The sequence below is a fragment of the Myxocyprinus asiaticus genome, chromosome 30, assembly GCF_019703515.2.
Source record: "Myxocyprinus asiaticus isolate MX2 ecotype Aquarium Trade chromosome 30, UBuf_Myxa_2, whole genome shotgun sequence".
Lineage (NCBI taxonomy): Eukaryota > Metazoa > Chordata > Actinopteri > Cypriniformes > Catostomidae > Myxocyprinus > Myxocyprinus asiaticus.
In genome coordinates, this window is record NC_059373.1 from 17,921,635 (window position 1) to 17,940,826 (window position 19,192).

A 19,192-nucleotide genomic window follows, 5' to 3' on the forward strand; every position below is an offset into this window, starting at 1 on the left:
TAATCCATCAAATAAAAGTATTCCCGAACCCGAATATTTCCAAAATCTTAAAAAGATAATCCCATTCTACCATATCAATCGCCTTTTCGGCGTCAAGTGAGATGGCAGCGACCAGAGTCTGATCATTTGCCACTGACCACATAATATTGATGAGACGCCTAATATTATCAGAAGAGCTGCGGCCCTGAATAAACCCCACCTCATCTATATGTATAAGAGATGTCATAACTTAATCGGTTAGCCAGAATTTTTGACAATATTTTTATGTCTAGCTGGATAAGGGAAATTGGATGATAACTCTTATATTGCTTGGATCTTTGTCCTTTTTAAGAATCAGACTGATCTGGGCTTGTGTCATGGTTGGCGGAAGCTTTCCATTCTTTAATGATTCCGTATAAACTTCTAACAAAATTGTAGCCGGTTGTGTAGCATAATCTAAAAAATTCAGCAGCAAAGCCTGTAGGCAAGGTCTTAATTACCTCGCCAAGCTCATCCAAGGTTATCTCAGAATCAAGAGAATTTTTTTGCTCAGTCGTCAGTTTAGGAAGTTCTAATGGTTTCACAAAATTTCTGATATCTTCATCAGTAGACAAAGACGTGGAGCTATAGAGATCAAGATAGAATTCTTTAAAAGCATTATTAATATCAATGGCTGAAGTAAATATTTCACCACCAGCAGATTTCACTGAGGGAATGGTAAAAAAAAGTCTACCTCTTTCTCTGCTTTTTATATCTTGCCAGAGGTTTTCCTGCATTGTCCCCTGACTCAAAGTATGACTGTCTTGCCCTGAATAGCCAAAACTCCACCTTCCGCAACAAAATAGTATTATATCTGTATTTCAATCAGGTCAGTTCTCTAAGGCCATCAGACAACATACGGTGCTTCAGCTCTGTATCTTGTGCTTTTGATTTTTTGATGAATGAGACATACTGTGTGATCCCATCCCTAAGAACCACCTTAAGTGCCTCCCAAGCCACGCCTACAGAAGAGCCTTTTCAGATTCTTAAAGTTAATTTACATGTAGTACTTAAATATTGTCAAAATGGGTATTTGCATAAGCGTCTCAATTTTAGAGTCTACCGATGATGGATGTGAGGACTGTCTGCAAAGGCCTTTGATGTTGGTGTTTTTGAGCAAAATGTAGTGTGAGTTGTACTTGAGCATTGTGAAAAGGTTTGTGGCTCATTGAATTTAGTGAACTTAACTTGAAGAGTATTTATATTCATTGTCTTTTTCACATGTCCATCTAGCCCCTAAAGTGGGAATGGTAAACAGATTGTTAATGGTAAACAAATTTGGCTTGCTGTCCGTAAAGGAGGGCTCAAGCATAAGGGCCTTGGGCATGCAGCTTGGCCTCCAAGTTTCCCCAAGTTACAGTCCTTTCTGGGTTTATGGCATTACATTGTCATGCTAACTTGTAAAATTGGATATAACTTTACATGTATTGTTTGTCTTGTGGCTATACTTTTGAAACAGTGAGTATTTTAACATTTACTGATTGGCTCTATACATTTCTATTGTAAGTGCCTCACTGTAATACAGATTTTTATTTAATTTTTTAAGAAAAGAATGGATAAGTCCAAATGAATTTTTGTGTTGATAAACATTATGCCACAAATGATGTCGATTGTGCTTAACTTGTTTTCAACCCAGCATATTCAACCATAAAATGCAAGACAACTGGACTCTTGCTGCTAAAAATCACCTGCCAATTCACTCCAACAAAGGACAAAGACTCCCCAAAAGTGATGTTTTATTTATTGCAACAATTTTAATGTTTGTTCTCTAGTACTAATGACAAAAATTCTTGGCCAAATAAGAGAAAAAAAGGATACAATATAAATTCCACAATAATGGCCTCAATATTATGGGAGGAAAAGATGGAATGATTAGAGGTTGGAATCAAAGCATTAACTAGTTAACGAATGTGATGAGAGCAAGAGATGGACACAATTCACATAAATCCAGTCTCTGTTCAAGTTATTACAGCAGATAGTCATCAGAAATCACACAAGGCAGCTTTCAATTCAACATGGACAGTACCATAAGCATAAAAAGATTATGCTTTAAATGTATCCTTCTCCAGTTTGTGCCAAGAACACTCAAGACATCTAAAAGCTTTCCACATCTTTCCATCATGAACTATGGAATGTTCATTTATTCATATTACAAGGACTGTGCCATGTGCTCAGGAATACATAATGAAAAGGGGAAAAAAACAATTCCTATAGTAACGCTTTTTTCCCCAACACAATATTTTGTTTTATGATCGGAAAGCTAACTGATCATGCACGTTACTCGTTGCACTTGCCAATTAGTCCTCTAAGATTTGACACAAATCTTCATTATAATTATCTCTAGAAAAGTTAAAGTTACAGTAAGTGTCTGAGTTGTGGTCATCTAAAGAGACATTTGTGTGCTTCAGATCTGAATTGCATATGTCACACAGAAACCGCTGTGACCTCCCCAACACATGCCCCCTGCTCAGAAAATGTAAAAGACAAAAATGAACGCAAGACATAAAAATAACAAAAACCAATACACACAGATCTACATGATTTGCTTCTTTTAGATGGCCATTCACATGTTATTTTGCTTAGCATAACTGTAAGAAATATAAAAAAAACAAACAAAAAAAAAACAAAAACATTGGCAATCATTTTCAAGTGCTTTGTTTTATCAGGTAGAACAGAACAAAATGGGTCCCTGCCATTGGCTGAGCAAGTGCTTTTGGTAAAGCAAACACTAATTTCACTAGTTGAAGGAAGATACGATTGCCGCTGTGATTGGCTGATAGGAGTGTAGATCTGGTTGGCATTCCATTCAAATTCATTGGTCAGTCAGGTAGGACACTGCAATGGGGGTGGTCTTGCACAGTTTAATCCTTTATCCAGCAATCTCAGTTGCTGTGGTGACCAGCTTGCTACCATCCCATACAGTTTTAAATTGTTCAGGGACTGGGATCTCAGTCTGGAAGGAAAACATGAAAAAAAAGAAACTTAACCAAGCAAACTCCACACTCTCGTTCTGTCATGTCAAAACATTATAATTAGGGTTGGGTATCACATTTTTTCTCTCGCTCTTTTTTTTTTTTTTTTTAGAAAATTATGGAACTAAATAATTATAACTTTCGTTTCCGATAACATTTCTTGAAAGCTTCTGCATTATTCCTCTGATGTGGTTTCATGCTCCGCCGAATCTACAGCTCCACTGCAAAAGAAACCGTTTTCTCGCAGAGTTTGCGCTCCACACTGAATGTGATGAGAAATGCTGTGCACTGCAAAATAATAATAATTTAATGTTATGGATGTTGTTGTGTACTGCACGTGAGGACAAACTCAATAGAAAGACACGTTTCCTTATTATTATTTTGCGGTATCTGATCTTTTTTATCTCAGCAACATTCAATTCACATTGCAAATGGACATTCGCAACTCGGGAAAACATGTTTTCTTTTGCCGCGGGGCTGTAGATTCTGCGGCAATGGAGCACACTTGCTGGAAAAGGAACAGCCGTTTCGAATGAAGCAGAGAAATAAGTTAGTGCAGCTTGTTCTGTTTTGCGATGTTTATGAATCTGTGCTTGAGCATAACATCATCTGTCTGCAGCACTGGTGCAGACACAGTTTGGACAGAGTGAATGAAATGCGATTAAAGCGTCTACATGCCTGTATAAAGCGATTAAAATTGGAGTACTCCACATATCTTACTGCGATTATCATTACTCCGATTATTAGCATAATTGCAATAATCATAGTATTCTGTTTACATGAGCTACAGTTTAATTGCAGTATTGCCCTAATCACATTATAACTGCATTATGAGGGTGCATGTAAACATAGCCATTGGCTGCACACATCAACACACAGTGCAGTCCAATTCACAAACTAATATCTCATTTTTAAATGAATTGTCAAGGAACCAGAACCTGAAATGCCAAATTCAATACAATGCCCATTTCTTTTATGATATGAGCATTTTACTCACATATTCTCCATCTTTGTTGGGCACCAGAACGTTCATCTCAGAGCTCTTGGCACTGATGATTTCACATGAAAGGGAGTCCTTACTCAGGTAAACATGGCAGCCATCTGTCTTGTTGATGGAGATGGTTGGCACTTTACCCATAACCTGGATAGAAAAGACTGACTCAACAATTAAGCAGGCACAAAAAAAAAAAGGAGTGCTAAGGTGTGCCAAACTGAGCAAGTCTGAATGGGGAAAAAGGTTGAAGTCTCACTTCTAATCTTGTTCAAGCAAATTCAAACGGAGCACACAAAACAGTAAGATTGACAAGACATCTCTCTCTGTAAGACTCGAGAGAGTACAAGTTTAAACGCACCTGGACCTTTACATCTTTACAGTTGATCACCTCAACAATACCCACAACATCGTCAAAGACGAGACCCATTTTCTTACAGTTATCTAAAAAAAAAAAAGCCAGAAAAGCATGAAAAAGAGAAAAATGTTCTACATACATTTATATGGATCAAATTGAGGAGATGGTGGTGATGCGTACATACCTAAAGTAATGGAGTTGATCTTTCCTTTCACCTGTAAAGTGCTGTTGTTGCACTTAAAGGCATAAACCACCTGTTTGAGTTCTGTGTCATTGATCACAAGGCCATGGGCACCTTCATGGTTTTCCTGAGGAGAAAAAAAAAGGCAAAGAGTGAGCTAGAACAAGAGGCTGAGAGAATGGTTTCAAGGATGCTTTACTCACACACACACACAGAGTTAAATTTATTAGTAATATTTAATTGTTCATTCAGAGGTGATATTTGCTATATCTCAAATCTAACATTAAACCAAACACTCACAAAAACCTGTAGACAGAAGTAGACTTAAAGCAAAACATGATTTGGCAAATTTATGGAATGTCCCTAAATGGGGACACACTTCTGTCCCAAAACTATAGTCAAGTAAGCATTAACACGAAGTAGCTTTTTTATTGGCATGTATAATCATGAACAAGAATGTCTGGGATTAAGATGGAAAATCTCTAAAACATTTTTTTTCCAAAAATAACTTCAGCTGCATATACAGTGACAGTCATTCTGACTCACTCACCACTTTCCATTTCTTGCCGTCCAGCTCCAGCACTGGGGGCAGAGTGCGGGCAGGGCCAGCAGCTGCTGTGGGGCGAGGAGTGAAGGGTTTGGGTCCAGAGGACACAGGACCTCCCTGGGCTTTGAGTGCAGGATTCTTGTGGGTCTTCTGGTCATCAGACACATGCTTCAGCCCTTAAAAAGTGGTTTAAAGACATAGACAGGGATATCAATTCTCAATAAATGTTGATGTAGCTCAACTGGTAAAGTATGGCTCTAGCAACATCAAGTAAACGGGCTTATTTCCCAGAGAACATGCATACTGATAAAATGTATATGTTCAATGAACTGTAATCACATTGCATGAAAAGCATTTGTCAAATGCATGGCCAGACATGACATGATTCAACTGTGCCCCTTTTGCAGTGAAGGCTGCAAAGACCTTTTTATAAACAATGATAGTCCTATTACAGCAAAACATCTGTAAAAATCTGCATCATTTCCTATTGGCCAAAAGGACCATTGAATGATTTAGCAAAATGCCTTTCCTTCTGTTAAAAAGCTATAAAATTTCAAGTGAATATTTTGTGCACTCTAGGCTCTCAAACCTGGTCTTTCCCAAACACACTATTGTATCAATGTATAAGTACTAGATCAAGATCAGATATCCATGTAATACAGTACCTTTAGTAATATCAGCTCCCTTGTTGATGGAGGCAAAAAGAGCATTGCGACTGACTGCCCCAGAGTCTCCATCTGATGACTTGTCAAAGTCCATAGGGGGTGGAGGTGGGCCTGGGGGAGGTGGGGCTGGTGCTCCTCCACTGGGGGCAGCTCCAGAGGCTGAAGCAACCGGACCCTGTGAAACCGACACAATCACATTTTTAGAATCCAACCTCTGAAGTTTCTGTCTTCAGAAAACTTACAGTCTGAATCATAAGGGACAAATTGAAACACACAAGAATGTGACTTACAGTCTTGCTCCAGCTCAGTCCAGTGGTGTGGTGCAGCTTGATGTAAGCCTGCAGCTCGGTCCAAATGGACACATAGGCATGGACCCAGTCCACATGGGTTTTGTCTCTGCAAAATAACCACAACACAGATGAAATTACCAATTTGCAAATGTTTCTAGTGCAGGGTTTGGCAAACCTCTAGTGGGTCATGATGGAACTGCAGAAGATTGTAACAAATGTCAAGCTGAATTAAACTGCATCAGAGTGTGTGTGTGTGTTTGTAACAACTGAAAATGCTATAATTTATGAAAAACTTTTTAAAAACCTCATTAACTGTGATTACATGTGAAGATGTGAAATTATAGCCATTTATTAAAGACCACTTGAAATCAAAATGAAAGTTTTGCAGCTTTTTTTGGGGGGGGGGGGGCTTTTGGCTTTAAGGTCCTTTATATGCTAGTGTACTTCTTAACGTAAAAAAACTATAATAATTTTCAGTGTATAACAACTTACTGCATTCATTTTGTCCAATCAAATACTTTTTAGAACAAGAAAGCAGCCTCTCCTTACATCTGATTACTGCAAATGGCTGTGTTCTAATTGGCGCTGATCATGACTTTGGAGGGCACTTTAATGGAAGCACAATCCATGCTGTAGGACTGTTCCAAACAGATTTTCCAATAAGAATCACTTAACAACGGAGTTGTGAATAACCATTATCACCTTTCATCCCTCTGAAGCTCTCACACTGGAGGGAAACTCTTTTTTTTTTTTTTTTTTTCCTTTTCTCCCCAATTTGGAATTGCCCAATTCCCAATGTGCACCAAGTCCTCGTGGTGGCGTAGTGACTCTCAGTTGCAAAGATACACCGCGTCTGAGACCATCAACCCGTGCATCTTATCATGTGTCTTGTTGAGCGCATTACCGCGGAGACATAGCGCGTGGAGGCTTCACCCTATTCCCCGTGGCATCAACGCACAACTCACCACGTGCACCACCAAGTGCGAGAACCACATTATGGTGACCACGAGGAGGTTACCCCATGTGACTCTACCCACCCTAGCAACCGGGCCAATTTGGTTGCTTGGGAGACGTGGCTAGAGTTACTCAGCACGCCCTGGATTCGAACTCCACGACTCCAGGGGTGGTAGTAAGCGTCTTTACTTGCTGAGCTACCCAGGCCCAGTGAGGGAAACGGTCTTTGAAGGGAATAGGCATAGGAAAGATCACTGCTGAATGGGACATGGGAGTTGGATGCGAGGAAACTGGCTGGAGTTTATTCATATGTTTAATGAAGCAGTTTTCTGAGCAAGGCTACATCCAAAAATTTGCTCATCCACACTAAAACATTTGAAAATGCTTCAGTTCCCTTACTGCGCATGCGGAAAATCGTAGTTCCATGTACAGGCTAAAATGCAATTATCCTGGTGTTCCGTCATCGGACACCAATTTCGAATAAACTTCCTGTTGCCTTTGAAGGAATGTTAAGGTTGTACAAAGTAGCAATTATATTCAACTATCAAAGTGAATATCAGGCAAAACAACGCAGTTACAACATGGGCCGCCATCTTCATTATTTATGGTTGAATGGATCAAACGACTGCATCACATGACAACAATTACATCATCGTTTTCCGATGTCTAATTTTTCCCAGTCCACACTAAATCACGAAGATGGCTTTTCAAATTTATCTACTTGGGAATGTTTTTTCGAAAAGCACCATTTTCGCTGTCAAAAACGCTGTCTCAGTGTGGATGGAAGGTCAAAACAGAGAAGATGCATTTTCAAACGAAAACGTATTAGCGTGGACGTAGTCCAAGTGTTGTTTGTTCTTTGTTTAGTGTATCGTGATTCAAAACATGGATATATTGTGATGTTTTACTAGCTTGTTCCCACGATGCGCTGTTTGTTTGGGGGCTGGTTTTGAAGAAACAGATCAGTCAGACCACCTTTCGGTCCTCGAGTCAGTGGAAAAGCAGGCAGACTTCGGTAGATTGTTTCTGGCTGAACACCAGCTCTCCCTGGCATAAGAAATATCAGGTGTGTGTGTGTTGCTTTGCTGTGCACTGCGATGTAAACTAAAGCCAACTGGCTGTTTTTAAAAAAGGAACCACCCCAACTTCATGTTTCAGTAGGAAATACGTCAACAGGCTAAAGAAAACTGCATCTTTCAACACACTTCAAGGAGGCTTTAAAAGTAATTTGACTACTTAAATTATCAGGTGGTATTTTTTTTTACAAAGTAAATACTTTTTGTATGCTGAACCCTTGTGATTCAAGGTTGCCAACCTATGTGCTAGTGTATAGGCAAGTTGCTTTACACCATTGTAACATACTTTTCCTTGTAATCCTTGAGCACACGGTTTGTGTAGAACATGGCAGCATCCTGCATCTCCTTCACATAAGGGCCTGGCTTTGGGGCCTAACACATTTAAAAAGAAATATTATATTACTTTTCTTCTAAAAAATTAGGTAGCCAGTGTAACAATAAACGCCTTCAAATATCCAGTATCAGTGGGGGTTTTTTTTTTGCTTGTGCTGTTAAAGTTTGACACATTATACACGCATCTTTGAATAAGCAAATTATGCAAGCTTAACCAAAACACTACAGAAAACCCAGAATTTTTTCAAAGCAGTGAAATGTGGTCACACTTTAGAATGAGAACTCTACATTTAATTGTAAAAGTCCCTGAATAGTTACTTTAACTCCACACAGAAATTGCATATCACATCATTTGGTTTGATGTTCTTGCAGTGCCTTGCACCTCCTTACCATGGCAACCCAGCCAAGGGCGGGAACGCTCTCACTGACAGCAGAGAGGTGGTTGAAAAAAGGTGAGGAGCGGTTCTTCTCTCGGAACGACTGCACATCCTGGATCGCTTTAGATACAGGGGCTAGCAGAGAGGTCAGGACAGACTAAATGCCAGAGGCAGAAAGATACATTGAGAAAAATAGGATGAGACAGAAAAGAGATATTGAGATGATGTTTAAAAATACCAACTGATGCTGGTGTCAAGTATATACATGTATAAAGTGACTAATATTAAATGCACAGCTCAATAAAAAAAAAAAAAAAAAAAAAAATGAACATTTTGTAATATTACTCATCCTCATATTGTTTCAAACTCGTATGACTTTCTTCCATGGAACACAAAATGTAAGGCAGAATGTTAGGAACTGACAGCCTCAGTCACCATTCACTTTCGTTGTATCTTTTTTTCCATACAATGAATGTGAATGGTGACTGAGGTTGCTTGGCCGAACATCTCACTTTGCATTCAACAAAAGAAAATAAGTCATGTGGGTTTGGAACAACATGAGTGTGTAAATTATGACAATTTTCATTCCTGGGTGAACCTTCCCTTAATTGAACATTTCTGAAAATGTTTACTATTACATTAATGACTACTATGGTGAAGGAACACTCACATCAGAAGGTTTCTGAGAGCAGGAAGCTTTGACCAGAAGCTGTCTTTGACTGGAGAATGCTTGCTTCATCATCTCAGCCTATAAAAACAGAACAAAGGATAAGGAACATGGAAAAGGCATCACAGTGGAGTGTTTATCCATGTGGGCCAGTGTTACATTACGTACGTGCTTTAGGACATCACCCCCTATCTTCTGACTGAGGGCAGCATACTGAGCAACGGGGCCAGAGATCAAGTTGTCATAGGCTTCAACATATACTGCCACCACTGAAGAGAAGAGCAGCATTAGAATCATGGCTTCATACCATGCACTATAAAAGAATCCTGCATGGTGCAACATTTTTACATTTTCTAAGAAAAATATGAGGGGTGCATGCTCGTGCAAAATTCAGCACCATAATGCTGGGGTGTTGCATTGTATTGACCAAGTCCAAAGAGCCCACCCCCAAGTCCTCCGGCCGTATTACAGAAACAAGGGGCCGTTCACAAGTGGGATGCACCGATATAAATTTTTTTTTGGCCGATACCAATTTTAACAAAAAACTATGTCAATACCAATATTTTGCCACTTACCTTATTTTGTCATCAGATAATTGTTTTGCTCAGGAATTATGCTTTAAAAGTGTACAAAAGCTTTCTATTGTTCTTTCAATAAATAATTCCCATTGAACATTGACTGGATCTGTTAAACACATGCCAGGCCGAAATTTCAAAAGAGAGCCGGCCACAATGAAAGAAAAAGATTTTAAATCTAAATATAGCATGATGACTGATGGTAAAATTGTACTTCTAAAACATTTTAGTACTTTTGTTTTTGCAGTTCGAAACAACAGAACTTCCATTTTACACGTTGGTACTGTATATGACAGAACTTACAAATTCAAATGGCAATTGCATGGAAATGTCAACCACGTCATGGAAAAAAAATTCAACCAAAGAAACAGACCCCCCTTTGAAATTCTGTATTATATTAGTATAATGGCTAATGCGGTCCATACCGGTAGAGGGCCCCGCTTGCTCACACAGCACTGACTGAAGCACTGAAATGCATACTATATTTTAAAACGCAGCCTTTTAAGGTTTAGTAATCGTGAAACTCAAATCAGTAGTGCAGCCTTAATGGATACCATACCAATGGTCTCAGAAGTCAAAGTGAGTCAAGGCATTTTGGATGGTTTCCCTAATCACATATAGGTACAGTTGAAGTCAGAAGTTTACATACATCTTAGCCAAATACATTTAAACTCAGTTTTTCACAATTCCTGACATTTAATCGTAGAAAACATTCCCTGTGGCTTTGTGATGGTCACTCCAATACATTGACTTTGTTGTCCTTAAGCCATTTTGCCACAACTTTGGAGGTATGCTTGGGGTCATTGTCCATTTGGAAGACCCATTTGTGACCTGGCTGATGTCTTGTGATTTTGCTTCAATATATCCACATAATTTTCCTTCCTCATGATGCCAGCTATTTTGTGAAGTGCACCATTCACTCCTGCAGCAAATCACCCCCACAACATGATGCTGCCACCCCCATGCTTCACGGATGGGATGGTGTTCTTCGGCTTGCAATCCTTACGCTTTTTCCTCCAAACATAACAATGGTCATTATGGCCAAACAGTTAAATTTTTGTTTCATCAGACCAGAGGACATTTCTCTTTGTCCCCATGTGCACTTACAAACTGTAGTCTGGCTTTTTTTTTTTTTATGGCGGTTTTGGAGCAGTGGCTTCTTCCTTGCTGAGCAGTCTTTCAGGTTATGTTGATATAGGTCTCGTTTTACTGTGGATATACAGTACTGTGCAAAAGTCTTACATAAGATGTTTTACAAAAACATGTCTTAATAAGGATATTTATATCTTCAACTTTCAGACTTCCAAACATTCCTTTTGCAAATCGAATAGACTTGAAGAACAGGGAGCCCTGCAACTTATGGCACTGCCATCTCCTTCCTAAACGGTATGATGGCTGCGTGGTCCCATGTTATGTCGGGCTTTAATGGTTGTTTAGATCAGTGTTACTATCAGAAATAATTAATTATTTCTGTAGTTATTAATCAATATTTAAATTAATTAATTGGATCTAACTCATTAAAACCTCATATGGGACTCCAGTAAATGTAGTGCGCTACGTTTAGGAGCAAGTTTGGTTATTAGCAATAATTAATAATTATCAAAGATAATTATTAATTATTAAAATCAATAGAACATTGATGAGAATCAATGTTAGCTTTTTAAAATCCTTTAAATCAACAATTATCAAAGATAATCGTTAATTGTTAACTTCGATGAAACATTAATTAAAATTAACACTAGCTTATTGATCATTCAAATTCAACAATAATCAAAGATAATTATCAATTATCAAATCAATAGAATATTAATAAGGATTATCATTGACGGGGCACCACCCTGAAATCAGGGACTAATAACCGAATATTAAAACAGTCTCAACATTAGATTGTTTTCTTAGGAAAATCGGCATCCAAAGAATATCGATTTTCGGGAAAAAAAAACAATGAATGAAGGTTTGAATCCGAGCACTGACATCCCGTCAGCATGACACAGGCGTATGCAAAACAAACCAAAACACTTCTCTTCGTAATATAAACAAAGTTTATTTATGCAGTAATATCAATTAATAATTAATACAATGCAGTCAATAAACTTCCGATTTACAACTACAAACTAAACAGTGATATGATTAGATATGGAAATAAAAATAATCCTATAACACATAATGTGTGTGTGTGTGTGTGTGTCAGTGTGGTTAGTGAGAGAGAGAGAGAGAGAGAGAGAGAGATGATTAAGTGACAGCCCTAAAGCTGATTTCGCGATAGCTGGAGAGAAAGCAGCTGTGTTCATCACTCAGAGACGCGGTTTTACGAGCGGGGCTCGTAAAAGTCCTGCGTTATTTGACTCTAATGGATGAACTCAGTTTCTGTCTCACCCGCGATGGCGAAATTGCACAATCCAATTTGGTTGGACCACAATACAGCAAAACAAATTCGTGATAATTAATACCATGAGTATTAATAATGAGCGGACATGGCAGTCCGTAAACTGTACAAGCAAAAACCTTGAAACACAAGAATAACACACTATAATATTCTATCTCTGCCCAGACGTAAACCTCTTACTTGAATCGCATGAGGACACAGGTAGAATGTGTTTTCCTCCGTCCTTTAACTTTGACCCGGTTCCTTGAGGCTCATGTGATGACGGGAGGCCGTTTCCTCGCACTGTCGGCGGGCGGTACGGCTGTTGATTGTCGGCGGGCTGGCGGAGAACTCAGAAATGTCGACTTGATTGAAGATGGAAGAGAAATCTTTAATCTCTTCACTTCTGTAGGCAAACGGATGAAGATGCGAATTGCTCAGCGGTCTCCTTCGGATCTGTTAGAGTGTTCGGTTGAACACAGAGTAATCTCAACTCGTCCAGCGAGATGGAGATTGTATGGCTACAGTTTCAAGTCGGACATTACTTCCTTGTGCCACGAGGTTGCACCGGAGAGAAGCAAAAGCTACGTCTTTATTCGGTGAACGAAGTCGCTGGAAGTGAATTCTGGAAGCATTTCAGAATTATTTGAACTCCTGATGATGTCATGTTTGAGGGACGTTCTGTTGTGTGCCTCATCCAATAGGAGTTGAGAATTTGATCCTTTAGTGAGCAAGGCTTCATGGATCTGTAGCCTGTTTTGGACTCCCTTTGTTTGATTTTGGCGCAATTTTTATCAGTAAAATTTGGTGGGGGCTTGAGTTATGTTTTTATGACTGTTAGGCCTGCCTTTGTCTTCTATCTGAATACATGAGGCCCAACAGTATTTATACTTGCATACTATTGATTGTACAGATGAACGTGGTATCTTCAGGCATTTGGAAATTGATCCCAAGGATGAACCAGACTTGTGGAGGTCCACAAATGTTTTTTCTGAGGTCTTGGCTGATTTCTTTTCATTTTCTCATGATGTCAAGCAAAGAGGCACTGAGTTTGAAGGTAGGTCTTAAAATACATCCACAGGTACACTTCCAATTCGGTTCACCTCCTATCAGAAGCTAACTGGCTAATTGCATAAAGGCTTGACATACAGGTGCATCTCAATAAATTAGAATGTCATGGAAAAGTTCATTTATTTCAGTAATTCAACTCAAATTGTGAAACTCGTGTATTAAATAAATTCAATGCACACAGACTGAAGTAGTTTAAGTCTCTGGTTCTTTTAATTGTGATGATTTTGGCTCACATTTAACAAAAACCCACCAATTCACTATCTCAAAAAATTAGAATACATCATAAGACCAATAAAAAAAACATTTTTAGTGAATTGTTGGCCTTCTGGAAAGTATGTTCATTTACTGTATATGTACTCAATACTTGGTAGGGGCTCCTTTTGCTTTAATTACTGCCTCAATTCGGCGTGGCATGGAGGTGATCAGTTTGTGGCACTGCTGAGGCGGTATGGAAGCCCAGGTTTCTTTGACAGTGACCTTCAGCTCATCTGCATTTTTTGGTCTCTTGTTTCTCATTTTCCTCGACAATATCCCATAGATTCTCTATGGGGTTCAGGTCTGGTGAGTTTGCTGGCCAGTCAAGCACACCAACACCATGGTCATTTAACCAACTTTTGGTGCTTTTGGCAGTGTGGGCAGGTGCCAAATCCTGCTGGAAAATGAAATCAGCATCTTTAAAAAGCTGGTCAGCAGAAGGAAGCATGAAGTGCTCCAAAATTTCTTGGTAAACGGGTGCAGTGACTTTGGTTTTCAAAAAACACAATGGACCAACACCAGCAGATGACACTGCACCCCAAATCATCACAGACTGTGGAAACTTAACACTGGACTTCAAGCAACTTGGGCTATGAGCTTCTCCACCCTTCCTCCAGACTCTAGGACCTTGGTTTCCAAATGAAATACAAAACTTGCTCTCATCTGAAAAGAGGACTTTGGACAACTGGGCAACAGTCCAGTTCTTCTTCTCCTTAGCCCAGGTAAGATGCCTCTGATGTTGTCTGGTTCAGGAGTGGCTTAACAAGAGGAATACGACAACTGTAGCCAAATTCCTTGACACGTCTGTGTGTGGTGGCTCTTGATGCCTTGACCCCAGCCACAGTCCATTCCTTGTGAAGTTCACCCTAATTCTTGAATCGATTTTGCTTGACAATCCTCATAAGGCTGCGGTTCTCTCGGTTTGTTGTGCATCTTTTTCTTCCACTCAACTTTCTGTTAACATGCTTGGATACAGCACTCTGTGAACAGCCAGCTTCTTTGGCAATGAATGTTTGTGGCTTACCCTCCTTGTGAAGGGTGTCAATGATTGTCTTCTGGACAACTGTCAGATCAGCAGTCTTCCCCATGATTGTGTAGCCTAGTGAACCAAACTGAGAGACCATTTTGAAGGCTCAGGAAACCTTTGCAGGTGTTTTGAGTTGATTAGCTGATTGGCATGTCACCATATTCTAATTTTTTGAGATAGTGAATTGGTGGGTTTTTGTTAAATGTGAGCCAAAATCATCACAATTAAAAGAACCAAAGACTTAAACTACTTCAGTCTGTGTGCACTGAATTTATTTAATACACGAGTTTCACAATTTGAGTTGAACTACTGAAATAAATGAACTTTTCCACGACATTCTAATTTATTGAGATGCACCTGTAGTGTTGCACAAGATGTTAAACCCCACTACGAAATTCATTAAGTGGGTTTTTTTCTTGCCATTTTCTACACATTGGTAATAGCTGCTGCTAAGACACTTGGAAAAAAGCAAGGACAGTGCTAGGAGAGTGCGCTCTGTGTCTGCACGAGACTGTGCCTCGGCGCATCCAGTATATTATGCATTTGCGCGTCTTTGCGAGATAAATATACCTGCACTTGCTCCTCGGTTAGAAGACTTCGTTCGCTCCGTGTAATTTTTGTGTTCTCTCGCTTGTTGTTTGCTTGCACTAATGTTATAAATACAGCACTGGCCCGATCGGGCAAGTGACAGTTCTAGCAACTGACCTGAATCTCTCACACTGGCCCCGGGCCATCGGGCAGTCCTTATTGTCGAGCCCTGAAGTTGCTAACTAGTTTGTGAAATACATAATGGAAAGTTAATAAACAATGACACCATCATTTTCCCTTTTCAATATAACTAACATAACGTTAACCCTGTCCCCGACAACCATGTCACTCATGTCTGTTTGCCAGCTATAGTTTGTCAGTGCAGTAAGTAATGTAGCAGACTGAAAGGTAAACATCAGAGCATCTTTTGCGGTGCGGTGGTGGATGGTGTCTGTTGAGTGTTGATTTCACGCTATGCTGTTACCTAGTTGGTGAGACGCAATGCTGGTCCATCTTTTACTCTCCGTGACAACGAGCTTATAGCTAACTAGCTAACCACATAGCTACTTTCATTGCTTGTCAGCTGAGTGGAAGCTAATGTGTAAACATGTATTCACCAAACTGTTTTGTTCAGGATTCACAGTTTGAAACACCCTTCAACCGAACAATTCCAGTCGTCACATTTATAAAATGTTATATTTAAATGTCTGGTTTTCCAATGTTGAAAGTTTCCCCTGAACTTGTATAGCAGAATACAGTTTAACACCACTGCCACTTCTTGTTTTACAACCTGCCAGTAATTGACTGGCAGTATTAAAATAGTCAACATTTGACTGATACTAAACAGTAATACTGATGATAATTTAGCTATTTATTTTTATTTATTCTTTAATTTAATGGTCAGCATTTGAATGATACTAAACAGTAATACTGATGTTAATTTAGCTATTTATTTTTATTTATTCTTTAATTAATGGTCAGCATTTGAATGATACTAAACAGTACTGATGTTTGTTTAGCTATTTATTTTATTTGAATTTATTCTTTATTTTAATGGTCAGCAACTGATTGATACTAAACATATGGTACTGATGTTTAAGCTATTTACTGTATTTTTATTTATTCTTTATTTTCTTAGTGTTCATTTCTAAAATTTGTTGACAATGTATAATAATAATGTCAAATATTCTTTGATAAGAATATTTAAGAAAGCAGCTTTCTGAGTACCTTTGCATAGTCATATCGGTGCAAAATCGGTGAACAATCCACATAGAAAAGGTCGGTTTTCATTCCAGCTCAAAAATTAACTATATCGGCCACCAAATCGGTAATCTGTGAATTTCCCCCCTCTAAAATCGGTATCGGTCTCAAAAATCCCATATCAGTCGGGGTCTACTTATAACCGACAGGCCAATGGTTTTAATTTGGTCAATAACTGGCTGATAAATATCGGCAACCAATACATCGTTGCATCCGTAGTTAACAAAAAATGCAAGCTAGACGCAGCACCCCAAATAGAGCAGAACTCAGGGGTCTCGTAGTGGGTCCTCTTTCAATGCAAGTTTATGGCATTATTTTAGCCTCTTATGTCTTGCAGACAAAAATCATAAGTCTGACTGATTAGAAAAGTAATAGCAACCTCTCTTCATCAAGTCCCACGATTTCAGGTTTCACTCGTGTAGCATAAAGGTGCACAGGATGATTTACATGCTAAAGCTTAATTAATGCTTGTTCATAAGTCTAACTGTAAGTATGAACAATAGTAGCAGTGATACCTGCCTTAGCAACCACCACTATTTTTTTATTTTTTTTCCATTAAGTCAGAGTGGGTTTACATTAGGATTTCATTACCTCCAGGAGCAGCAGGGCCTCCTCCACCCCCAGAACTAGACATGGCCTCCAGACGACCCACGGCCAACTCCAGACGCTGCACTAGACCCGCCAGCTCTGCCATGCCTGTACAGTGAGAGAGAGCCCGCTCAATGACGACATCCACTAGACAAAAACAATAAAAGTTTTGCAGCAGCAACCAAAGCATTACACTTTTTACTGGTGGGATCACAAAAAAGCAACAGCATAAAATGACGTACATAAACTGATAGATGGCAAATGTGATTGTGAGGTATATAAAAACATGTTAAGAATAAATAATCAGGACTAAAACAGTTTAAAATATCACCAAGAAGCATAAAGCAGAGTAAAGAGGATAGCGAGAATGCTAACTTGAATAGTTAAACAGCATAAACAGTGTCATAACATGTTGGAAAAGTGTGCCAATTGCCTACTACCACGAAGTCAGAGGACAAAAGTAGGAAGTAGGCCTTGTTTGCATTATCTGGGCAGCTTTCGAGGGGCAAGTTCATTATCTCTCTTTTTACAGCACGTATGTACACATGCACATAATGCAGGTAACATTACATATGAGAAACCTGATACATGAATCTGGTTGACTGGCTCATTCCCCCTTTTACACAAATGACTCTTCGGGGAAAAGCACAGGTATCCATATATGAGCTCACAGCAATTCCACATGGAAAATGCCACTTAATTGGAACTCCTTATGGCAATACAAATATCCCCAGACTGCATTGTAATTGCAGTCCTAAACAATAAAAAAAATTTAAAAAATGAATGCTCAGGCAACCAGATTGAACTAAACCATTTATCAGTTGTAGGCAAATGGAACTAATATCACAGAAGGTACTTCAGCTTTAGAGAATAAATAAAAATATTGAGTAAACAAAGTAGAAACCTTTTTGCCAAACAGATTGAAAGCCTCTTTACATTAGCAATAATGGCAAAAGTAAACAAGAAAACAATAGTCAAATGTCCCTCTCCTCTCTCTTCTTTCACAATGCCAGTACAACAGTCAAATAAGAGTAGTCAAATTGCCTGAAGGAAAAAATGTCAGACCAGCTTCTAAGTTTCCAAGGATCTAGATCCAGAACTTTTAACACAGTGTGACTTTTATTTTGGTTTTGCTTTATATATGATCTGTGCATGCTTTAGTTAGTATGTAAGAGCCTGTGTAAATGCGTAAATTCAACATTTGTAAAGCCCTAGAGAATTTAAAAGCAACTACACAAAATCTTGAAACAGTATTAATGGGAAATGCAATGCATTACACCGGCTCTAAATTATTGGCAAACCCCTAAAGATAAACAGCAAATCAAAACAAGATAAGAAAAGCTGTGTGCATTCATTAAAAGTCCTGGGTCAAACGAAATAAATACTGGCATATTGGGCGCTTGGACATAAAAACAGGCCATTTGTGCTTCAGGACTTGGAAAACTAGGCCATATCTCATCCATTCCTGGCTTTGCGTAGGGTGAGACGTGCCACACTCATTAAACATAGTGAAGACACACATAACCAACAGACCACTAGTTTTTCTGACATGCAATGCAAACCCCAGGCCACCGTTAATAAGATCGCAATAGGATACGATACAAGCCAACAGCTTTGACGTGATGTGATTTGACTGAATAATCAGGCCAGCCGGGTTGCACACGCTCGCGCACAGTCGGCCAGAAAATACAGATCGAATGCTTAAACAAAACAATTTGCAGATGGAAACAACATAACGAGTTGCGATGACCGTTTCAGTTGTCATGATTATGCAGGCTGACAGCAACACTGACACTCTGTCTTATGAAAAGATTTCCGCCGGCTAGTCACTCAACACAAACATTTGCTAATACAGGCAACGCGTTTGAGGGGTTTCTCCTTACCGTCACCGTGTGAGAATATTTAAGTGATCCTAGGTAGTCTTTGGATGTTAAATGGGTGTGTTACGAGCTCCCCGTCTGCCTGTATGAGTGTGCTGAAGTTCCCAGCTCTCACCGCGAGTGCCGTTTCCGCCCAAACTCCACCAACTGCTCCACTTCCTTATAAGGACAAGAGAGAGAGAGAGAGAGAGAGAGAGAGAGAGAGAGAGAGAGA

General features: G+C 39.2%; 1 protein-coding gene across 2 annotated transcripts; it reads right to left on the bottom strand.

The window, feature by feature from the left end:
* Window positions 1-1,742: 1,742 nt before the first annotated feature.
* On the bottom strand, window positions 1,743-19,148 carry LOC127421381 (adenylyl cyclase-associated protein 1-like). 2 transcript variants are annotated; one of them, XM_051664405.1, is made up of 13 exons: window positions 18,982-19,148; window positions 17,102-17,206; window positions 9,598-9,698; window positions 9,433-9,510; window positions 8,776-8,919; window positions 8,339-8,424; window positions 6,023-6,128; window positions 5,733-5,907; window positions 5,071-5,243; window positions 4,524-4,647; window positions 4,343-4,425; window positions 3,988-4,131; window positions 1,743-2,971 (listed from the first exon to the last, which is right to left on the bottom strand). In XM_051664405.1, exons 2-13 carry the CDS (start codon window positions 17,202-17,204, stop codon window positions 2,888-2,890), a joined length of 1,401 nt encoding a protein of 466 aa, XP_051520365.1. In that variant the 5' UTR covers window positions 17,205-17,206; window positions 18,982-19,148; the 3' UTR covers window positions 1,743-2,887. The 2 variants fall into 2 exon arrangements, with proteins under 2 accessions (XP_051520365.1, XP_051520364.1); XM_051664404.1 differs by having other exon boundaries at window positions 17,102-17,245; window positions 18,982-19,136.
* Window positions 19,149-19,192: the final 44 nt, after the last annotated feature.

Bases quoted from the DNA above. Each gene is read 5' to 3' on its own strand.
- LOC127421381 (XM_051664405.1), bottom strand. From the start codon at position 17,204: ATGGCAGAGCTGGCGGGTCTAGTGCAGCGTCTGGAGTTGGCCGTGGGT. The intron at 8,920-9,432 runs GTGAGTGTTCCT...TCTGGCATTTAG, and splicing joins GCTCTCAGAAACCTTCTGAT to TCTGTCCTGACCTCTCTGCT. The intron at 4,648-5,070 runs GTGAGTGAGTCA...TTTTCTCCTCAG, and splicing joins ACGGCAAGAAATGGAAAGTG to GAAAACCATGAAGGTGCCCA.